At 41.6% G+C, this 21,858-nt stretch overlaps 1 protein-coding gene and 1 non-coding gene across 2 annotated transcripts in view; both read left to right on the top strand.

Moving 5' to 3' along the window:
• Positions 1-21,858, top strand: part of Synj (synaptojanin) — a 265,110-nt gene that overhangs the window by 197,362 nt on the left and 45,890 nt on the right. The window contains exon 19 of the mRNA XM_080267540.1: positions 6,675-6,841. Within this exon, the coding sequence (XP_080123666.1) occupies positions 6,675-6,841 (167 nt within the window). The remainder of the gene's footprint in view (positions 1-6,674; positions 6,842-21,858) is intronic.
• LOC145393613 (5S ribosomal RNA) lies at positions 15,621-15,739 on the top strand. Its single transcript, XR_013896211.1, has one exon. It is a non-coding gene; the product is annotated as a 5S ribosomal RNA (ribosomal RNA).

The following is a 21,858-nucleotide window of genomic DNA, read 5'->3' as shown; positions in this document are numbered from 1 at the left end:
AGATGGAACACTTCCTATCAATTTCTCCTTTCCCTGAAATCTCCATTCTAGGAGATATCAATGTGCACCACCACCTTTGGCCCTCCTCTCCTTTCAGTTATCCACCTGGTGAACAAGCCAACATCGTTTCTATCCTTAATGACCTAGAGCAGCTTGTTCAGCACCCTACCCATATCCCCCACCATCTTGGAGAGAGTTCCAACATACTTGACCTCTTCCTTACGACTACTCCCACCACAGAAAACCTTGATACTCTCCTATATTTAGCTAGAAAACTTCAACATAACTCTGATAGGGGAAAACGTCACTTTAAAGTGACGTTTCTGCCTATCAGAGCTAATATTTTTTACTTTTCTACATCGCTCAAGTACTTTCCAGGCATCTTGGAACATGTCAGGTGAAAATGTAACACTAGTAAGACGTAGGGAAGAAACAGAAATTATGCAACAAGAGCATCAACAGCATTCATCCTCCCCTGACAAGAGCTCGTTGAGCACTGGCGAGTTTCACGTATCAGTGAATCTGGGAGTGTCCAGGGTGTTGCCAGATGTACATTAACAGCCATATTAAACTCGGGAGATGGTTGGAGTTAAGCCTACCTTAAATGTGTTTTTCATATGTCTCGGAGGGGTGACAGGATCAAGGTTTTTTGCGGAGGGTGTAATCTTTCTGCTTATCCTGTTCATCTTTCCTCTTCATTGGGCTCCTCCAATCACAACCTTATTACCTCAACCTGTCCTGTCACCCCAGTAAGGCCTGTGGACCCTCCCAAGAAGTGTTGGTTGTGGCACTTTGGAACTGCTGAATGGGAGGCCCTCAGGGAGTGCTTCTTTGATTTTTTCAGGAAAGATTATTGCTTCCATGGCCGACAGCTATCTGAGTGTGCACTGCACAATATGGAGGTTGTTCTCTCAGGCATGGAAGCATACATTCCTTTGTCATAACCTTTGACTAATGCAAAAAAAAACTTGGTTTTATCATGCACCTTCTAAAGCTGTCCACAACAAGGAGGAGGCCTAGAAAAGGTACCAGAACCAACCCATCCCTGAATCTCGTCTCTTTTATGTTTCTGCCCGGAATCATGCTAAGTCTGTTCACGAGTTTACTGTAGTTTTAACAAACAGGACACAATAAGCTTGACTCAGTCCTGAAAAAATACAGTTAGATAAGAACACACACACACACACACACACACACACACACACACACACACACACACACACACACACTGAAACAAAAGGAAGGAATCACCAAACTGAAAGTAGAAGGAGAGGTCTTTAAGGATGCGGCAATGCAAGCAGAAAAAATGAACAAACGTTTCCAGTCAGTTTTCACCAAAGAAAAGGAGCTTGTGGAAGGGGAGGGAGTGATTAGAAATGTTCCGGTGATGAAAGATATAAAAGTGGAGGTACAGGAAGTGTATAAATTACTGGAAACTCAAGATGTAAGGAAAGCCCCAGGACCTGATGGAATTTCTAATTGGGTACTGAAGGAATGCAGAGAACAACTGGCGGATAAAATTCACAGCTTAATTGTATGCTCACTGGAAGAGGGGAAAGTGCCAAAAGAATGGAAGAGGGCAAATGTGGTACCAATTTACAAGGGAGGAAACAGGGAAGAACCCCTGAATTATAGACCAGTGTCTCTAACCAGCATGGTCGCAAAATTGTGCGAGAGAATCCTGAAAGACAGATGGATAAAATATCTGGAAGAGATGAATATTTTGGCTGAATGTCAGTTTGGATTCAAAAGTGGAAGGTCATGTGTTTCTAACTTGTTGAGCTTTTACTCAAGAGCGATTGATGTGGTACAGGAGAGAGATGGTTGGGTGGATTGTGTGTACTTAGACTTAGAGAAGGCCTTTGACAAGGTACCTCATAAGAGACTAATGTGGAAACTAGAATATATAGGAGGACTAAAGGGGAAACTTCTGGAATGGATGAGAGACTTTTTGAGAGACAGACAAATGAGGACAGTAATAAAGGAAAAGATGTCTGGATAGAGAGAAGTAACAAGTGGAGTCCCTCAAGGCTCAGTGTTGGCGCCAGTAATGTTCCTGATTTACGTAAATGATATGGTAGATGGAGTGAACAGTTATGCAAGTCTGTTTGCTGATGATGTAAAGATCTTGAGGAAGATAGAGGTTGAGGAGGATTGTAAAATACTGCAGGAGGATTTGGATAGGATACACAATTGGAGCCGGACGTGGGAAATGAAATTTAATGTAAAGAAATGTTAAATATTGGAAATGGGTAAAAGTACCAGGAGACCATCACTGAATTATTTTTTGGGTAATGAATTAATCACAAAAAGGAGAGAAGAGAAAGATTTGGGAGTGCTGGTCCAAGATAGTTTGTCACCAGAAAAGCACATTAACAAGATAGTTGGAGAGACTTATAAACTCTTGACTAACATAAGAGTAGCATTTCATTATATGGATGAGGAAATGATGAAAAAATTGATAGTGGCAATGATCCACCCCAGGTTAGAATATGCAGCGGTAGTGTAGTCCCCACACAAAAAGAAAGATATAAACAAGATTGAGAGAATACAAAGAACAGCAACCAAGATGGTCCCCAGTCTGACAGACCTGTCATACAGAGAGAGGCTGGAAAAACTGGATTTGCCTTCGTTAGAGGAAAGGAGAAAGAGGGGAGACATGATTGCGGTGTTCAGGACCATGGTGGGAGTAGATAAAATTGACCGAGAAGATCTGTTTGTATGGGATAAGAGAGCAACAAGAGGACACGGAATGAAATTGAAAAAGTCAAGCTGCTTGAAGGATATCAAGAAATATAGCTTTCCTTACAGAAGTATAGACTTATGGAATAGCCTGGACAAAGAGATCGTCCAGTCTAAAAACTTAAACGAGTTTAAAGCTAAATTCGACTTATTGAGAAAGCGACGAAAACCCACGAGCATAGTACATTCCGTGTATATCACAATTAGGTATAATAGGTAAATACAGTACTTAAATATTTGGAACGACTTAGACAAAGAGGTGGTGCATGAGAAAAACATTCATGTGTGTAAAGGTAGACTTGATAAATGTGGATATGGAGACAGGACAACACGAGCATTGCTCAATTCCTGTATACTACAAATAGGTAAATACAAATAGGTAAATACACACACGTGCATGCACATTCCTCTGCATCGTGCAGAACACTGCATCAGTCTCTGGGCAACCAGCTTCGTGAGAGGAGCCATAAATATAGCATTTACCGAAAAAAAGAGCCATTTAGACCTAGCTGTATGTTATTATGTATGACTGTACGGCCAAGCGTCACTCTGTACAGGAATTCACGATCTTTGTTTGGTAAAAGCCATGGTGCCTGTGAAATTAACGAACAGCATAGTGTTTAGCTTTAACGTCAAGGGTCTGACACCAATTACCATATTTCCCATATGATAAAGCACTACAAGTGCTTAGATGCACCCTGTAATACACTAGGGATTTTGGGTGGGGAAAAATATTTGAGGACTTAATAGCTTACCGTACAAGCAAGTCTAAGGCGCTGACTCAGTGGTGTAATTTTTCTTTCAGTTGCAGCAAATCATCACATATTGGACCTATTATCAAATATTTATGGTTATTATTAACACATGGATTGTGCAATTACCTTTTTTTTATTCCACCCCATGGTGTGCAAAAAATGAAAAACAAAAAACAAAATTGTTTATTATAAACTTGAAGATAAACATCCAGGGTGAAAGAAAAAAAATCTCTCTCTCTCTCTCTCTCTCTCTCTGTCTTTGCGTAGTGCCATGTGTAAGTTTGCATAGGGGTGTAGTGAAAAAAATGAACTTAATTTTTTTTTTTAGTTTTTGTTTGTTATAAACTTGAAGATAAACATCCAAGACATTATCTGGTGAAAAAAAAAAAATCTCTCTTTCTCCATCTTTGTGTAGTGCCATGCATAAGTTTGCATAGGGGTGGAGTAGTTAGTGGTGATGCAGGGCCACTGGAAGGTTAGCACAGCCTGAGCTGTGGCTTGCAACACAACACTTCCCAGCCTGAGCTGTGGCTTGCAATCCATGGGTTAATTAGGTGTACCTAGTTCAGTACAATTTTAAATCCATTCACATCAGCAACAACTCGTAGTTGCCACTACAAGGTGTGTAAACACAAGCCACAGCATACTTACATTCAGCTCCAATCAACCGATGTTTTTATGTTCAGTAGTTCAAATGAACCTTTACAACCCACACCCCAACAGAGTTGACTCAGTTCAGCCTACAGAGTCATTGTTGTAATATTGCTTTGTTACACAATACCAATATATCAGTACACTACATATTGCCAGTTTCCATTTTATAATGCCATACAACCAGTCACCAGTTACTATATTTATTGTATAAAAGATACCAGTAATAATAGGAAGTAAAAGGAAAATAAAAGAATACTGCACAAACAGCTGTAATAAAAAATAACTTCATTCTGACATTTATTCATCATTCATATCATAGGCCATGCTTTCGCGTCTTTTTTTTTTTTTTTTTTTCAGTTCCTCTTCTTGCTTCCTCCATTCTCATATAATTTTTTCTGTGGGTGTTGATCCATACTGCCTCTCAACTGCCCTTTTGCCTTGTTGTTTAGGTTACTCTGTTGCTTGTAACTTGAGTGCATTTTTCTGGGAAGGAAATGCGTCTTATCATACAGGAAATACGGTAGTTCATATATCGAGTGTGTACTGCACTCCACTACAGTGCCTATCAGTCTGTAAGAACAGAACTGGAATGCTAGAAACTTCTTCTTCCCCCCCCCACCCCCACACACACACACCACAGAGTTTCCCTCAAATCTTAATGGAACAGTTGATGTGTTAAAGAGGTTGTACTAAGGAGAGAGAACAGATTCTGCCGCAGTGCAGTCTTTGAACAACAGGGTGGCAGAAATCTAGAGACCATGATCAGTTAATCCATCTTCAGACAGAATTGAGAAGAAATTGAGGAAAGAAACCCATTTCTGAACACCATGTGCATTTATTGCTGACTCAGGGTCAGGTAATTCTGTCACTGAACTAAAAAATTTAGAAATGCGAGTTGTGCAGCATCGTTGTGTGGAGTCCAGCCATGCCTAGAGTAAAATATTTGGGTCCAGATGTTTCATTTTTCATTTTTTTCAAGGCTTCAGCATGCTTGCATGTGTCAGCCATGGTCACCTAATGGTGGCTGTCCATGCTGCTCGATCCATTGCAGCCTTCCTGTTCAGTCCTTTAACCCGTTAGCTTCTGTATACAGCCTGGGCTGTTCTGAGTGCGACTGCTCAGTACAGCCCTGGCTGCGCAGGTGAATTTCGAATATAGTGCCATGGTGACCAAGGCCGACCCATGCAAGCATGTTTGAGCCTTCAAAGCCGAAACCGAAAAAGAAAACGAAAACCATACATTCCAATTGGGAATCAGACACCGATGTTCATCCATGGCTTTACCAAGGTAAATATTGAGCTAATATTTCATTACTGTGTACTTTGGCATGTGTTCTCTCAGTTTCTAAGACAAAATGTGGCCTTTGGGAAATTTCATATTTACCCCTATGTCTGTGCTCCACGGACACCTGCAAAAAACCGCCGTGCGCAGTTAACGGGTTAGATCTGAGGTCACACTTAATTACCTCCTCCCATGTCTTTTTCGGTCTACCCCTCGCAACCCCACCCAACTATCATCCCCCTTCCTCTCCACATGCCCAGACTACCTCAATCTATCTCTCCTTATCACAACACGAAGACACTCCAGTCCCATTACACCTCTCAACTCTTCCGTCGTAAACCCAGCCGCTTGCATGCAGGGACCTACTGCACATCCACCTAATCATTGTCATTTCCATACGTTTGAGCCTGCGAATATCCTCTTCCTTTCCTGACCAGGTCTCACTACCATACAGTATAACACTTCTAACACATGCTGCATACAAAGACCCTTTAGCACGTAGGGAGAGCCCTCTCAATGTCACGAGAAGCTACAGCTCCATGAACTTCCTCCAACCACTTCTCACCCTAGCCACAGAGCTAGCTCCAGCCCCACCTCCAGCACATAACATGTCCCCCTAATAACAAAACTCATCCACAAACTCAAGAGACTCAGAAAGTTCAATCCATTCATGCCTGACAATCTCCACCTGCTCTTCCCAACACGCCACACACATAAACTCAGCATTATCATGCAGTCTAGCTCAGATACCACTCTACCTCAGATACCACTACATCTCTTTTGCGCCCACTTACCACAAACATTGCACAAGATGGAATTACTTCCCATGCCCTTGTGGGAAATTGCACATGGCCACTCTAACTCTTCTCTTACAGTACCATGGGTCTGTTTAAATTCCAGCAACCTGAATTAGACATGAGGGGTGAGGTATAGAGTTAGATACAACAGTTGGAAAGTGCCAGTGGTTGGGGTGGAAGACATTGGTTTCATTTTCCCCACATAACCAGCAGGGGCTACTGAAGACATGTCAGTCATACTTTGTGGAAGAACCACCAAGATTTTAAAACTATTCGGCGACCTCTTGCCCACCCTAGTGTGGCTAGTGTTGTCGAGAATAAGGTTTTATAAAAATGTTTAAAAATCAGTAATGACATTTTGTTTTGACGGACACACAATTTAACAAGCGCAAGTATAATGATAGGGATTTTAGAGCCAGATTTCTGAATCAGTTTCTCTTTGTAGGTACGATTGTGCACTACGGTCGGGCTGAATTGAAACAGAGTGACCACAGACCTGTTCTGGCCATCATTGATATTGAGGGTCGCACGGTTAACCCTGACACTCTTGCAAAAACCTATGAATCTGTGGTTGCCTCCCTTGGACCCTCAGACTGCACTGTTGTTGTACAGGTATGTGACAGCAACTGTTTGGAATGGTATTTGGAGTGTTCTTCTGTTTCACTGTTGAACCAGGAAGTTTATTTATTTTGTAAGAGAAAAGTGTATCATCATCATCATCATCCAGTTTCCAGGTTGTCATGAGTTTTAATAAATGTTGGTATAACAATAAATATTTTTGTTGTTCCAGGATAATTGTTTTATCATCATCATTGTCAGCGTCGTGATGATGATGATGATGATGACCCCTATTTCCACCTAAACATGGAGTGGGGTAGGATCCAGAAACAAGGAAAAATTGCTTGGTGAAATGAGCCACTGTCGTTCATACATAATTCAGGCCTTTGGATTCCTGACTCCACCTCACAGACGTAGCCTGCACTGATGTGTTTTCTAACTTTTCTTATAGATGTCCATCACACACACACCAGTTATTAATTTCCATTGATTCTCATATTGAAGAAGGTTGCCAAAACCTTTTTATATGCATCTCCATATATAAACTATTTCCTTTGACCAGTTCATTCCACAGTCATTTACTTAGCTTCATTAACTTATATACCTCACTTCTCACACACCATATCCATACCTCTTCACACCTTCTCATTCAGTAACATCCATTCTTTGTGTATGGCAATACTAGCTAACCACATTCTTTTATCCTGTTTTCAGCATAGTTTTTTACTCCACATCCATATCAGGTCACTGTTTCATATCTTATCCACTCTTTGCATCAAACATTCTTCATTAACCCTAACACACCAGGGATATCTCACCTGTTTTATCCCCCATGTGGGGAATTTTTTTAAATTTATTATTTTTGGTGGGGGGTAATCATTTCTTTCCCAATAAAGTTGTAAAATACATCACACAATAAGAAAATGCAGTTAATTACCTTCTGAGAGGGTTTTCTAGGCACTGAACAAATGCAGAAAAGTAACTTCTAAGTTAGTCAAAAAGCTCTGAAATCCAACAAAACATTGGAACCATGGGGTCCACCTAGGTGGCAGTTATAGAAAGAATAGAGATTGTATAATTACTTTTAGAACGGGCCTGAGCACCACATAACTTCATATTGGAGAATGTTTTTAAGTTGTACTAATTTAGGTGAACAATGCTTAATTATTGTGTCATTTATGTAAGATCATTACAAATTTTTCCACACATTATAACCAGAGCTGGCACCTTCACAATCACATCCACAATCCTCAACTTCCGCAGTAGCAGACTGCGTGATTTCAGTTGCGGAATTGCGATTGCTGCAAACTTGTCCGAAACTTGCGGTATTGCGTTGCAGAAGTACTTCCGCAATCGCTATCCTGTCTGTAATCTCCCACATGGCAGTCGGTGTCATTTAGTACAGGCTACAGCATGACTCATGAATATCAAGCTTGAACAGGATTCCCGGTCAGCAGCAGCGGTAGGCGAGGCGTCACTGCGTCAGTTAGCAGTAGGGATGAGCGATACCAGGAGAAATAATTTGATACGATACAATGTGATAGATGTGATTGCTGTAGCATCCATCGAGGACGCATTACAGGAGGTGAAACAAGAGGAGGTTACACCAATGCCAGCAACATCAGGAACATCAGAAGAGCTCTCCATGATGCAGATCAGCTGAATCTTGGCTGCTGTAAATGCCTTAAACCATTGCGTTCGACAACAACTTACTGAATGTACTCGGTGTGGAGAAATAGGATAAAAATTGTGTTTTCAACTCGTATTTTAACCCACTTATCCTTAATCTAAAGAGCAAAAATTTTCGTCAGACAAACTTCAATCTTTCTACTATTCGTCAGAGAAATTACCAATATGCCGAGAATCGAACCCAGGACTCTCAGGTGAGAGCCAGGCAGCATACCACTACACCACGACCAGGTAAAAGTTAACTCACATTGTCACAGTCTTGTAACCAACGTCCCTCCGCCCCCTACTGTGGGCCTGAAGAGGGTGAGTTAACCCCCTGGCACTCGGGCAAGTAGATGCTTTTAATCTATCCCAAGCACTTACGGCAAGTCGGAATGAAGAGAGAACCTGTATTTTTACACAGGAAAAATCATCAGAGAAATTACCAATATGCCGGGAATCGAACCCAGGACTCTCAGGTGAGAGCCAGGCAGCATACCACTACACCACGACCAGGTAAAAGTTAACTCATGTTGTCACAATCTTGTAACCAACGTCCCTCTGCCCCCCGCTGTGGGCCTGAAGAGGGTGAGTTAACTCCCTGGCACTCGAGTGCCAGGGGTTAACTCACCCTCTTCAGGCCCACAGTGAGGGGCGGAGGGACGTTGGTTACAAGATTGTGACAACGTGAGTTAACTCTCACCTGAGAGTCCTGGGTTCGATTCCCAGCATATTAGTAATTTCTCTGATGATTTTTCCTGGGTAAAAATACAGGTTCTCTCTTCTTTCTACTATTGTTTGCAAAAACTGCATGTCTGTTGGTACTTCCAGCCTGGAGAATGATTTGAGAGAATACAAGGTGTGTTTTGACCGTCTCACATGGGAAATAGCCCAGTGAGGCTGATATTTCCACCAAACCACAAGATTTTTTCTGTACAAAATTGGGTTACTGGCATGTTGCCTCATCACAAAAATTACAATAAAAAAAAAAAACTTCTAGCCAGTCTATGATTTTCTTACAATATTCCACAGTCTTTACGCTAGACTTTAACGAAACAGTAGCGATGAGGAAAATCATTACAAACTTTATGATCTTCATGAATGAGTGTATTACCACTTATGTTTATAAAACTTATTGATATAATATCATGAGTCATTTCATAGCATAGCAGCACAGTTTGCATCAACTGCAAAAATGTTCGTTAGTTAATGCACTAGGAATATGACTTCATGGATTATTGCAAGAATATCATTATATCACTCATATTTTATCACAGTAATTCAAAGCTTAATGTGAAATAATTCTTACGGCCACTCTCATATGATTTTAGTGTGATTTGGGTGCATATTACTTCGTATTATTTACGAGAGGGGGGGCAGCAAACCGTTTTTTTTTTTTTTTTTTTTTTTTTTTTTTTTTTACGAGGAAGAAGGAACCAAAGGCCATGAGCCCACAATAACAGTTCCCTCCAAGAGAAAAACAAAATACAAGAGAGAGCCAAATTCAAGATCCATTCATTTCAAGATGCCTGGACACACTGCGTTTGAAAGACTGGAGATCATAGGCAGCAGGAAATACAGACAGAGGGAGGCAGTTCCAGAGTTGACCTGTTGCATAAATGAAGGACTGGGAGTAACGGTTAACTCTTGCATTAGAGAGTTGGACAGTAAAGGGATGAGAGTTTGCTGCTAGACGGGTGCTACGCGCCCGTCGTAGAGGTGGAGGAATGCATGCAAACAGTTCAGTGGAGCAGTGACCATTAAAGTAGCGATAGAAAAGAGATAAAGATGCAACAGTACGGCGAAGAGACAAAGGTTGAAGGGAGTCAGTAAGAGGAGGAGAGTTAATGGGACGAAAAGCCTTTGACTCCACCCTATTGAGAAGACCTGTTTGTGGGGAGCCTCCCCACACAAGAGAGTTGTACTCCACACAGGGGCGGATAAAACCCCTGTATAGAGTCAACAATTGTGCAGGGGTAAAGAAAGAACGGAGTCGGCTTAGCACACCCAATCTCTTGGAAGCAGATTTTACAAGAGATGTAATGTGATCTTTCCAAGATAAGTCCCGAGTAAATGAAACCCCAAGCATGTTCAAGGATGATGCAGGACTAAGCTGAATATTATTAAACATTAGTGGGTATACCTGTGGTAGATTTTGACGGGTTGATAGGTGTAAGAACTGAGTCTTAGATGCATTAAAAACAAGATTATTTTTACCCCGGTCAGAGATACGAGCCAAGTCAGACATTAGGTGTGCCATAGCCTCATCCCTTGTTTGTTGAAGTAACTGCTGAGATGGGCGTTGTGAGAACCGAATGGAAAGGTGGAGGGTGGAGTCATCAGCGTATGAGTGGATAGGGTTAGATGTACAGCTTAGAAGATCATTGATGAATAAAAGGAAGAGAGTTGGTGATAGGACAGAGCCCTGAGGAACACCACTGTTGATAGATCTAGGAGAAGAACGATGGCTGTCTACAACAGCAGCTATAAAACGACCAGAAAGGAAGCTAGCGATGAAGGCACAGAGAGAGGGATAGAAACCGTAAGAGGGCAGTTTGGAAATTAAAGATTTATGCCAGACTTGATCAAAAGCCTTTGAGATGTCAAGTGCAATGGCAAAGCTTTCGCCAAAGTCCCGAAAGGAGGATGACCAGGTGTCTGAAAGGTAGGTGAGATGATCGCCAGTGGAGTGTCCCTGACGGAACCCATACTGACGATCAGAAAGGAGGTTGTGATAGGAGAGATGCCTTAAAATTTTTCTATTGAGAATTGACTCGAAAATTTTTGAAACATAGGACGTTAAAGCAATTGGACGATAGTTGGAGGGTTGGGAGTGGTCACCTTTCTTTGGGACTGGCTGAATGAGAGCAAACTTCCAGCAAGAAGGAAAGGTACAAGTTGACAGACAAAGGCGAAAGAGTTTGCCTAGGCAGAGTGTGAGCACAGAAGCACAGTTCTTGAGAACAACAGGAGGGACTCCATCAGGCCCATATGTCTTGTTAGTATTGAGGCCAGTGATGGCAGAAAATACATCAACTGAAGAAATTTTAATGTCAGCCATGAGGAAGTCAGAGGCGGGAAGTGATGGAGAAATAGCACCGGAATCGTCTAAGGTGGAATTGGAGGAGAAAGTCTGTGCTAAGAGATCTGCTTTATCAGTAGAAGAAATAGCTACTGAACCATCAGAGTAGAAAAGAGGAGGGAAGGATGATGAGGTAAAGTTGTTAGAAAGGGTTTTGGCAAGGTGCCAGAAGGAGTGGGAAGAATTTGAGTGGGAGAGTTAAGAGCATTTAGTACAGATGAAATTATTTTTAGGAGAGCGAAGAACAAACTTAGCACGATTCCTGGCAGAAACGTAAAGATGATGTGATTCAGGGGTGGGTTGGCTCCGGTACCTTTTGTAAGCCCTCTGCTTGTTGCGGACAGCATTAGAACAAGCGTGATGAAACCAAGGCTTTCTTGCGTTAGTCAAAGGATATGAGAAAGGAATGTATGTTTCCATGCCCGAGAGAATAACCTCCTTAATGCGCAAGGCACACTTAGATGGCTCCCGGCCATGGAAGCAATAATCATTCCAGGGAAAATCAAAGAAGTACTGCCTGAGGGCCTCCCAGTCCGCGGCTCCAAAATGCCACAGACGACATTTCCGTGGAGGGTCCACAGGCCGTACCGGAGTGATAGGACAGGTTAAGGTGATAAGGTTGTGATTGGAGGAGCCCAAAGAAGAGAAAAGATTAACAGTGTAAGCAGAAGGATTAGTTGTAAGGAAGAGGTCAAGTATGTTGGAGCTCTCTCCAAGGCGGTCTGGGATACGGGTAGGGTGCTGTACAAGCTGCTCAAGGTTTAGACCAGCTCATCGAGGGTATGTATTTACCTATTTGTATTTACCTATTTGTAGTATACAGGAATTGAGCAATGCTCGTGTTGTCCTGTCTCCATATCCACATTTATCTAGTTTACTTTTACACACATGAATGTTTTTCTCCTGCACCACCTTTTCGTCTGAGTCGTTCCAAATACAGTACTTATGTATTTACCCAATATACCGAATTGAGATACACACGAAATATGCTATGCTCGTGGGTTCCCATCGCTGTTTCTCAGTAAGTCAAAATTAGCTTTAAACTCATTTAAATTTTTAGACTGGATGATCTCTTTGTCAAGGCTATTCCACAAATCTATACTTCTGTAAGGAAAGCTATGTTTCTTGATATCCTTCAAGCAGCTTGACTTTTTCATTTTCATTCCATATCCTCTTGTTGCTCTCTTATCCCATAAAAACAGATCTTCTCGGTCAATTTTATCTACTCCCACCATGGTCCTGAACACTGCAATCATGTCTCCCCTCTCTCTCTCCTTTCCTCTAAGGAAGGCAAATCCAGCTTTTCCAGCCTCTCTCTGTATGACAGATCTGCCAGACTGGGGATCATCTTGGTTACTGTTCTTTGTATTCTCTCAATCTTGTTTATATCTTTCTTTTTGTGTGGGGACCACAGTACTGCTGCATATTCTAACCTGGGGCAGATCATGGCCACTATCAATTTTTTCATCATCTCCTCTTCCATATAATGAAAAGCTACTCTTATGTTAGTCAGGAGTTTATAAGTCTCTCTAACTATCTTATTAATGTGCTTTTCAGGTGACAAACTATCTTGGACCAGCACTCCCAAGTCTTTCTCTTCTCTCATTTTAGTGATTAATTCATTACCCAAACAAATAATTCAGTGATGGCCTCCTGGTACTTTTACCCATTTCCAATATTTTACATTTCTTTACATTAAATTTCATTTCCCACGTCCGGCTCCAATCGTGTATCCTATCCAGATCCTCCTGCATTTTACAATCCTCCTCAGCCTCTACCTTCCTTAAGGTTTTTACATCATCAGCAGACAGACTTGCGTAACTGTTCACTCCATCTACCATATCATTTATGTAAATCAAGAACATTACTGGCGCCAACACCGAGCCTTGGGAGACTCCACTTGTTACTTCCCTCCATCCAGACATCCTATCCTTTATTACTGTTCTTATTTGTCTGTCTCTCAAAAAGTCTCTCATCCATTCCAGGAGTTTCCCCTTCAGTCCTCTTATATATTCAAGTTTCCACATTAGTCTCTTATGAGGTACCTTGTCAAAGGCCTTCTCTAAGTCTAAGTACACACAATCCACCCAACCATCTCTCTCCCCTACCACGTCAATCGCTCTCGAGTAAAAGCTCAACAAGTTCGAAACACATGACCTTCCACTTCTGAATCCAAACTGACATTCGGTCAAAATATTCATCTCTTCCAGATATTTTATCCATCTGTCTTTCAGGATTCTCTTGCACAATTTTGCGACCATGCTGGTTAGAGACACTGGTCTATAATTCAGGGGTTCTTCCCTGTTTCCTCCCTTATAAATTGGTACCACATTTGCCCTCTTCCATTCTTTTGGCACTTTCCCCTCTTCCAGAGAACACATGATTAAACTGTGAATTTTATCTGCCAGTTGTTTTCTGCATTCCTTCAGCACCCAATTAGAAATTCCATCAGGTCCTGGGGCTTTCCTTACATCTTGGGTTTCCAATAATTTGTACACTTCCTGTACCTCCACTTTTATATCTTTTATCACCGGTATGTTTCTAGTCACTCCCTCCCCTTCCACAAACTCTATTTCATTAGTGAAAACTGATTGAAAACATTTGTTCATTATTTCAGCTTGCATTGCTGCATCGTTATAGACCTCTCCTTTTACTTTCAGTTTGGTGATTGCTTCCTTTTGTTTCAGTTTGCCATTAACAAATCTATAAAACAGTTTGGGTTCATCCTTGCATTTGTCTATTATACCTTTTTCAAAATTCCTTTCTTCTTCTGTACGTATTCTTGTGTATTCATTTCTCGTTCTTTTATATTCTTCCTTTGTTCTGGTATTGCCTCTCTCCAGTTGTTCCATGCCTTATCTCTCTCTTTTTTTGCTATCATACACCTTTTATTAAACCACTCCTTTTTCCTGTTTTCTTTCCCTCTTACTCTTGGTACAAATTTTTCCACCCCCAAATTATAGAGGTCTGGAAAGATACCCCACTTCCTTTGTATCTCTCTTGTTTCTCTGAATTTTCTCCAATCTGCATTTTCAAAAAGTTTTTTTCAGTCCTGTGAAATTAGCTTTCCCAAAGTTGTATCTTCCCTGTCTATGAAGCTCGTCTCTTGGCTCGACGTTCCCTATTATCATCTGGAATACAATGACCACATGAGCACTTTTTCCTATAGGACAGAAATATTTCAATGATTCTATTACATCAGGTTCTTTGGTAAACAGTAAATCTAATCTTGCTGGTGTGTCCTTACCTCGGAACCGTGTGTCTTCTTTGACCCATTGCATCATCACATTATTCATTATTATATTTAATATTATAGTGCCCCACGAATCCTCGCTGCCTCCTGAGTCCCATTCCTCCCAGTTCACCTTTTTACAGTTAAAGTCACCCACCAAAATTATATTGTTGCTTTTCTCAATTGTTTTTTGTAAATAGCTAGCCATATCTGACAACATCTCCTGGCATTCGTCATCATTCCATGCTCTCATCTTAGGGGGAACATACACTACTGCCATATCTCTTGACTTTCTCTCCAGTTCTAATTTCATATATATCACTTCAGCCCTGCCTTCTCCCATTTCCACGGTATCTACATTTATGTTGTTCTTCACTGCTATCATCACTCCTCTTCCCGTTTTTTCTTTTCGGTCTCTTCTCCACAGATTGTACTTACCGTCTCCCAAATGAGCATTAATATCCTCTCTTAATTTGGTCTCTACAAAGCACATGACATCAGGTTCATATTCTCTCAAGAAATCATTAATTTCAAGCCTTTCCGATATTAAACCATCAATATTAGTGTATATCACCTTTAAATTATTTTTTGTTTTTTATACCCTCTTCTCTCCTTCTCTCCATCAGTACCGCTTCCTCAATTTCTGATCTTTCATAGCTATTCCCCTTAGTTTCCTTCGCTTCTATTTCCTTATACTGTATACCACTTCCTTACTTTCATATCCATTACTCTCCAAAAAAAAGTATTACATTTTTCCTCTGTCCTCTTATCATTTTTTTCCTTTACTTGATCCTTCAATGATTTTAAAACTTCTCTTTCTTCTTCATTTAAATCTTTTCTTATATTATTTTGCCTACGGCCATACCACGTTGAGTACACCGCTTCCCGTCCGATCAGCGAAGTTAAGCAACGTTGGGTCTGGTTAGTACTTGGATGGGTGACCGCCTGGGAACACCAGAAGCTGTTGGCATCCCTACGTGTCAAGTGGGGTTGGTGGAGGATTAGTGCCCCTCCCTGTAAAACAATTAACTCTAAGCCCTTGGCCACCCCGTCTGGGATACATGGCGTCTGGCAATGAATGAATGAATGAATTTTCCATCCCTGCCTCTTTGCTTAATTTCCAGGCCATTTTGAGTATATCATTTACTAAACTTTATGATGTCAACTTGACTCTCATTGGTCTTGTTTCCCCTTTCTTATAAGGCCCTATCCTCCTTACTTCCTCAATTTCTTTTACCCACTTGTCTCTTTTGGGGTCAATTTTGCCTAATGTACCTCTCACCAGGTTTGTGTCTCTCTCGAGTCTCACGAATCTAACCTTTTCTTCCTCCTCCCTCTTTCCAAATATTACCATGCATCTGTTCCTTTCTACAGTTTCTCTCACTATTTTCTCTTTTTTCTTCAGTATTTTCTCCACATTTTCTTCCATCTTTTTCTTGTTCATTTCCCTTTCTTCCTGGATGATTTCTCTTAAGCTGACCACTTCTTTCTGTTCTTCTTCTATGTGTGCCCACTTTGTCCTATGTTCTTCTAATACATTACTCACCTTCTCTGTTTTATTAGTACTCTCTTCTAGTTTCCTCCTCAATTCACTATTCTCGCGCTTCAAATTTCTTATTTCTTCATTCGCCGTCTCATTGAACTGGATCAGACTCTGTATAGTAATTTCCATATTCTCAGACACATCCTTTAACACTAAATTCTCCACTTTCTTTTCAAGTTCACTAATCCTCATTATCAATGTTTTAACCAGATCCACGATATTGAGGCAGCGGCTCAATTGGTAGAGAGGTGGCCTGCGGTTCTGCCGGACCCAAGTTCAAATCCCCGCTGGGGCTGGGAACAGTTTAAGGATTTGAATTTCATGTAAAGCAAACTTTACCGATCTACCAGAAGACCCGCCGACATGTCGTAAAACTATCCCCTGCTAATACCAATACACCAGTCCTGTATGAGACAGCCCTAGCATGTATTCCACATGGACTGTGGGTGTTAGCGCCGAAGTGGTGACATGTAGAGGTGTATGATACGTAGGAAGACTGCTGGGCCTTGGGAGCAGGCTGTGAAACCTATGCTCAAAGTCGGACACATGAAAAAAAAAAAAAAATCCTGGAAATTCAAGTCCCTCAGTGCTTACATTTTCGGCCATGTTGGATGTTGGTTACTGTAGCAAAAACAGCTGTTACCGAAAAATACTACAAAACATTCATGTACATTCTTCCCAATAAATCTTTACATTTTTGGTAGTCTATATTAACTTGCAATATTTTAAACTTAAAACAAAACCATAGGAGACAGGATAAACATAATTCCTGGAAACTACTTAAGGTATGCAGCCTGGGCCTGGGAGCTGTTGAGAGACACGTCCGTCCGTTGTGGCTGTGTGTGTGCATGTTTGCAAGTGTGTGTGTATACTGTCTATCTGTGTATCTATCGCCAGATGCCTTAATCTCCTCCATGTTGCCCTGTCCCCGTCCATTTCATTGCTGTGCTCCCAGCTCACACCCCCCTCTCTCATATACCTCCCCACTCCATCCCTCCATCTCATCCTTGGCCACCCACTCCCTCTCCCCCTCTCCATCTCACTCTCATGCACTCTCCTCGTCAGCCACTTACTGTCCATTCTCTCCACATGGCCAAACCACCTTGGGTGTTTCCTCTAACACTTCCTGTCACATCCACATCCACACCACAACGCTCCTTCACTTCCTCATTTGTCAGTCTGTCTCTCCATGTGACTCCATATGCTCTTCTCAAATAACTCATTTCCACTGCTCTCACTCTTGACTTGTGTCCCTCCAACAAAGTACAAGCTTCACTTCCATACATTAGAGTTGGTATCACAATACTGTCATGTAGTAACTTTTTGACTTCCATGCTCACTTCCCTGTTTATTATCACTGCTTTCAAGGAACCAGCAACCCTTCTTCCTTATTATACCCTTTCAAGCACTTCACCCTCTAAAATTCCATGCTTACTCATCACACTACCCAGGTACTTAAATGCACACACATTTCCATTTCCTCCTGATCCAACATCATTGCACATTCCCTGACTTCACATTTCTTGAAGACCATAACTTTACTCTTCCCTACCTTCATCTTTAGAATCGTTTCTTACACACACTCCCAAACTCATCCGCCTAGCCTTGCAACTCCCCTTCGTCTTCACTCAACAACACAGTATCATCTGTAAACAACGGTACAGGGAGTTTCCAAACATTGCCCTCTCTCATTAGGGCCACTCCAACATCCACTACCCTACCTTGTATCTCTTTTATAACCCCATCCATATACAAATTGAAAATCCAGTGAGACATGACACATCCCTGTTTCAATCCAGCCATCAAATAGAATAATTCACTCGGTTCACTATGCATATTCCACATGCACAGCAGCATTAGCCTTCTCATACATACTCTTCATGACATTCAACAGCTTCCCATCTACTCCGTATATTCTCAGTACTTTCCACAATCCTTTTCTATCCACCCTGTCAGATGCTTTCTCCAAAAACATGAAGGCTGCGTACAACTTCTTTCCTTTCTCTAGAAGCTTTTCCACTAAAGATCTTAGAATGAACATCTGATCTACACAACCTTTTCCTTTCCTAAAACCTCCCTGTTCCTCTTCAACTAATTCATCAGTTATTTCCCTAACTCTGTCAGTAAAATATCCTACCATATACTTTTCTTATTATACTAAGAAGACAAATGCCTCTATAATTACCACATACTTCTTTTTCCCCTTTCCATTTGTCTATATATCTATCTATTGCCAGATGCCTTAATCCTGTAAGGAGTGGCCACAAACAAATCACCACCATATCACCCTGTCCCCCGCCATTTCATTGCCCTTCTCCCAGCTTACACCCTCCTCTCTCATATACCTCTCCACTCCATCCCTCTATCTCATCCTCGACCTCCTCCTCCCTCCACCTCACTCACATACATTCTCCTCATTAGTCTGTCACTTCCATCCTCTCCGTAGGGTCAAACCAGCTTCGTGTGTTTTTCTTAACACTTCCTATCACATCCACACCCACACCACAACGCTCCTTCACTTCCTCATTTGTCTCTCTCTCTCCATGTGACTCCACATGCTCCTCTTAACTCATTTCCATTGCTGTCATGCTTGACTTCTCCTCCAACAAGGTCCAAGCTTCACTTCCATATGTTTGAGTTGGTATCACAATACTGTCATGTAGTAGCATTTTCACTTTCATGCTCACTTCTGTGTTTCCTATCACTTCTTTCAAGGAACCAGCAACTTTTCTTCCTTGTTGTACCCTTTCAAGCACTTCACCCTCTAAACTTCCATCCTTACTCATCACACTACCAAGTACTTAAATGACCTCACATTTTCCATTTCCTCCTGATCCAGCATCACTGTACATTCCCTGACTTCACATTTCTCGAAGACAATAACTTTACTCTTCCCTACATTCACCTTTAGATTCCATTTCTTACACACTCTCCCAGACTCATCAACCAAGCCTTGCAGCTCCTGTTCGTCTTCACGTAACAACACAGTATCATCAGCAGACAACAGTACAGGGAGTTTCCAAACACTGCCCTCTCTCACTAGGGCCACTCCACCATCCACTGCCCTACCTTGTATCTCTTTTATTACCCCATCCATATACAGATTGAACAATCATTGAGGCATGACACATCCTTGTTTCAATCCAACCTTCAAATACAAAAATTCACTCAATTCACCATCCACATGCACTGCAGCCTTAGCCCCCTCATACACACTCTTCATGGCCTTCAACAACTTCTCATCTACTCCATATATTCTTAATACTTTCTACGATCCTTGTCTATCCACCCTGTCATATGCTTTTTCCAAATCCATGGAGGCCACATACAACTTCTTTCCCTTCTCAAGAAACTTTTCCACTAAAGATCTAAGAATGGATATCTGATCTACACAGCCTCTTCCCATCCTAAAACCTCCATGTTCTTCTCCAACTAATTCCTCTGTTATTTCCCTTAGTCTGTCAATAAATATCCTACCATATACTTTTCCTATTACTCTAAGAAGACAAATGCCCCTGTGATTACCACATACTTTATTTTCCCCTTTTCCTTTGTACAGGGGAATAATTATACCTGACTTCCAATCCTCCGGGACTCTACCTTCCTCCCAGGCCAATCTGCACATCTTCCACATCCATTCTACTATTATCTCTCCCCCATGCTTCAGCATTTCACCACACACTCCATCAATTCCTGGGGCTCTCCCCATTTTAACTTTCTTCATTGCTTCCACAACTTTCATCCTACTGATTTCTTCCACTCTTCTCACAGCCCTGGTTCTCCCAGCCATTCCCCAGCCACTTATACTCGCATTACTTTCATTCTTTATGTTCAGCAATTCCTTAAAGTGTTCTGTCCATCTGCTCACTTTTTCTCCCTTCTCCAGTAGTAATCTACCATTTTTATCTTTCACTCTCCAACTAACTTCTTTGGTACCCTGTCTAACTCTTATTACCTCTTTCCAGAACATTTTCATACATTCTCACTGCTTTTCACTCAAGTTCCTTCCAAATTCCTCATCCACTCTCTTCTTACTCTCTCTTACTAATCTTTTCACCTCTCTCCTCCTCTCTACATATAACTCTCTCCTCCGTCTCACAACTTCTTCCATGCCTCTGTTTCTCATCCACACACTATATGCTTTCTTCTTTTGTGCCACAGCCTGTCTCACCTCTTCATTCCACCAAGCTGTTCCCTGCACCCCCTTTCGTATTCTCTTCATCCCCACACCATTTCGCATGCTGCAGAGATTTCTTCTGTGATTATCTTACACACACCTTCCACATTCCCCATCTGCTACAGTCCATATTTACCCGATCACTCCTCCACTTCCCTCTTATATTCTGCCTTTTTTCCATCCTCATGTAACCTTTCCACCCTCCTTGTATGCACTACTTCCTCCTATCCTTCCCTTTTTCTGTATCTCCATTTCATTCTTTGTACAGGGGAATAATTATACTTGACCTCCAATCCTCTGGGACTCTACTTTCCTCCCAGGCCAATCTGCACATCTTCCATATCCAATCTACTTCTATCTCTCCCTCATGCTTCAGCTTTTCACCACACACTTCATCAATTCCTGGGGCTTTCCCCATTTGAACTTTCTTCATTGCTTCCACAACTTCTATCCTACTGATTTCTTCCTCCCTTCTCATATCCCTCCGTCTCGCAGCCAGTTCCCAGCCACTTACACTCGCATTACTTCCATTCTCTGTGTTCAGCAATTCGTTAAAGTGCAGCAATTCGTTAAAGTGCAGCAATTCGTTAAAGTGCTCTCTCCATCGGCTCACTTTTTCTCCCTTCTTGACTAGTAATCTAACATTTTTGTCTTTCACTCCCCCAACTAACTTCTTTGGCACCCTGTCTAACTCTCTTTACCACTTTCCAGAACATTTTCTTACATTCCCTGCACTTTACACTCAAATTCCTTTCAAATTCCTTATCCGCTCCTTTTTTACTCTCTCTTACCAATCTTTCTCTTCCTTTCTACATATACCGTAACTCCCTCTTCCATCTTTTAACTTCTTCCACACCCCTGTTTCTCATCCACTTACTATATGCTTTCTTCTTTTGTGCCACAGCCTCTCTCACCTCTTCATTCCACCATGCTGTTCCCTGCATCCCCTTTCGTCTTCTCTTCACCCCACACACCACCTCACATACTGCACAGATTTCATCTGTGAGTATCTTGCACACACCTTCCATGTCCCCCATCTGCTGCAATCCATATTTACCCAAATTGCTCCTCCACTTCCCTCTTATATTCTGCCTTCTTTCCATCCTTTTGTAACCTTCCCACCCTCCATGTATGAACTACTTCCTCCTGTCCTTCCCTTCTTCTATTTCTCCATTTCATTTGGATCTTGACAATGACCACCACGTGATGGTGGTCAGAAAGTCCACCCCGAACCTCTTTACTTTTGCATCCATTACACACCTTCTCATCCTGTCATCCACACACATATTCAATCATTGCCTTTCATTCATTCAGTTCACCATCCACCTTTCTCATCACTCTCCACGTATACCTATGGATCGTTTTTTTC

This window comes from Coenobita brevimanus, chromosome 24 (assembly GCF_032717465.1).
Source record: "Coenobita brevimanus isolate Jiangsu-jjx chromosome 24, ASM3271746v2, whole genome shotgun sequence".
Taxonomy (NCBI): Eukaryota; Metazoa; Arthropoda; class Malacostraca; order Decapoda; family Coenobitidae; genus Coenobita; species Coenobita brevimanus.
The sequence above is the reverse complement of the archived record's forward strand: the minus strand, read 5'-3'. Positions and strand labels throughout refer to the sequence as shown.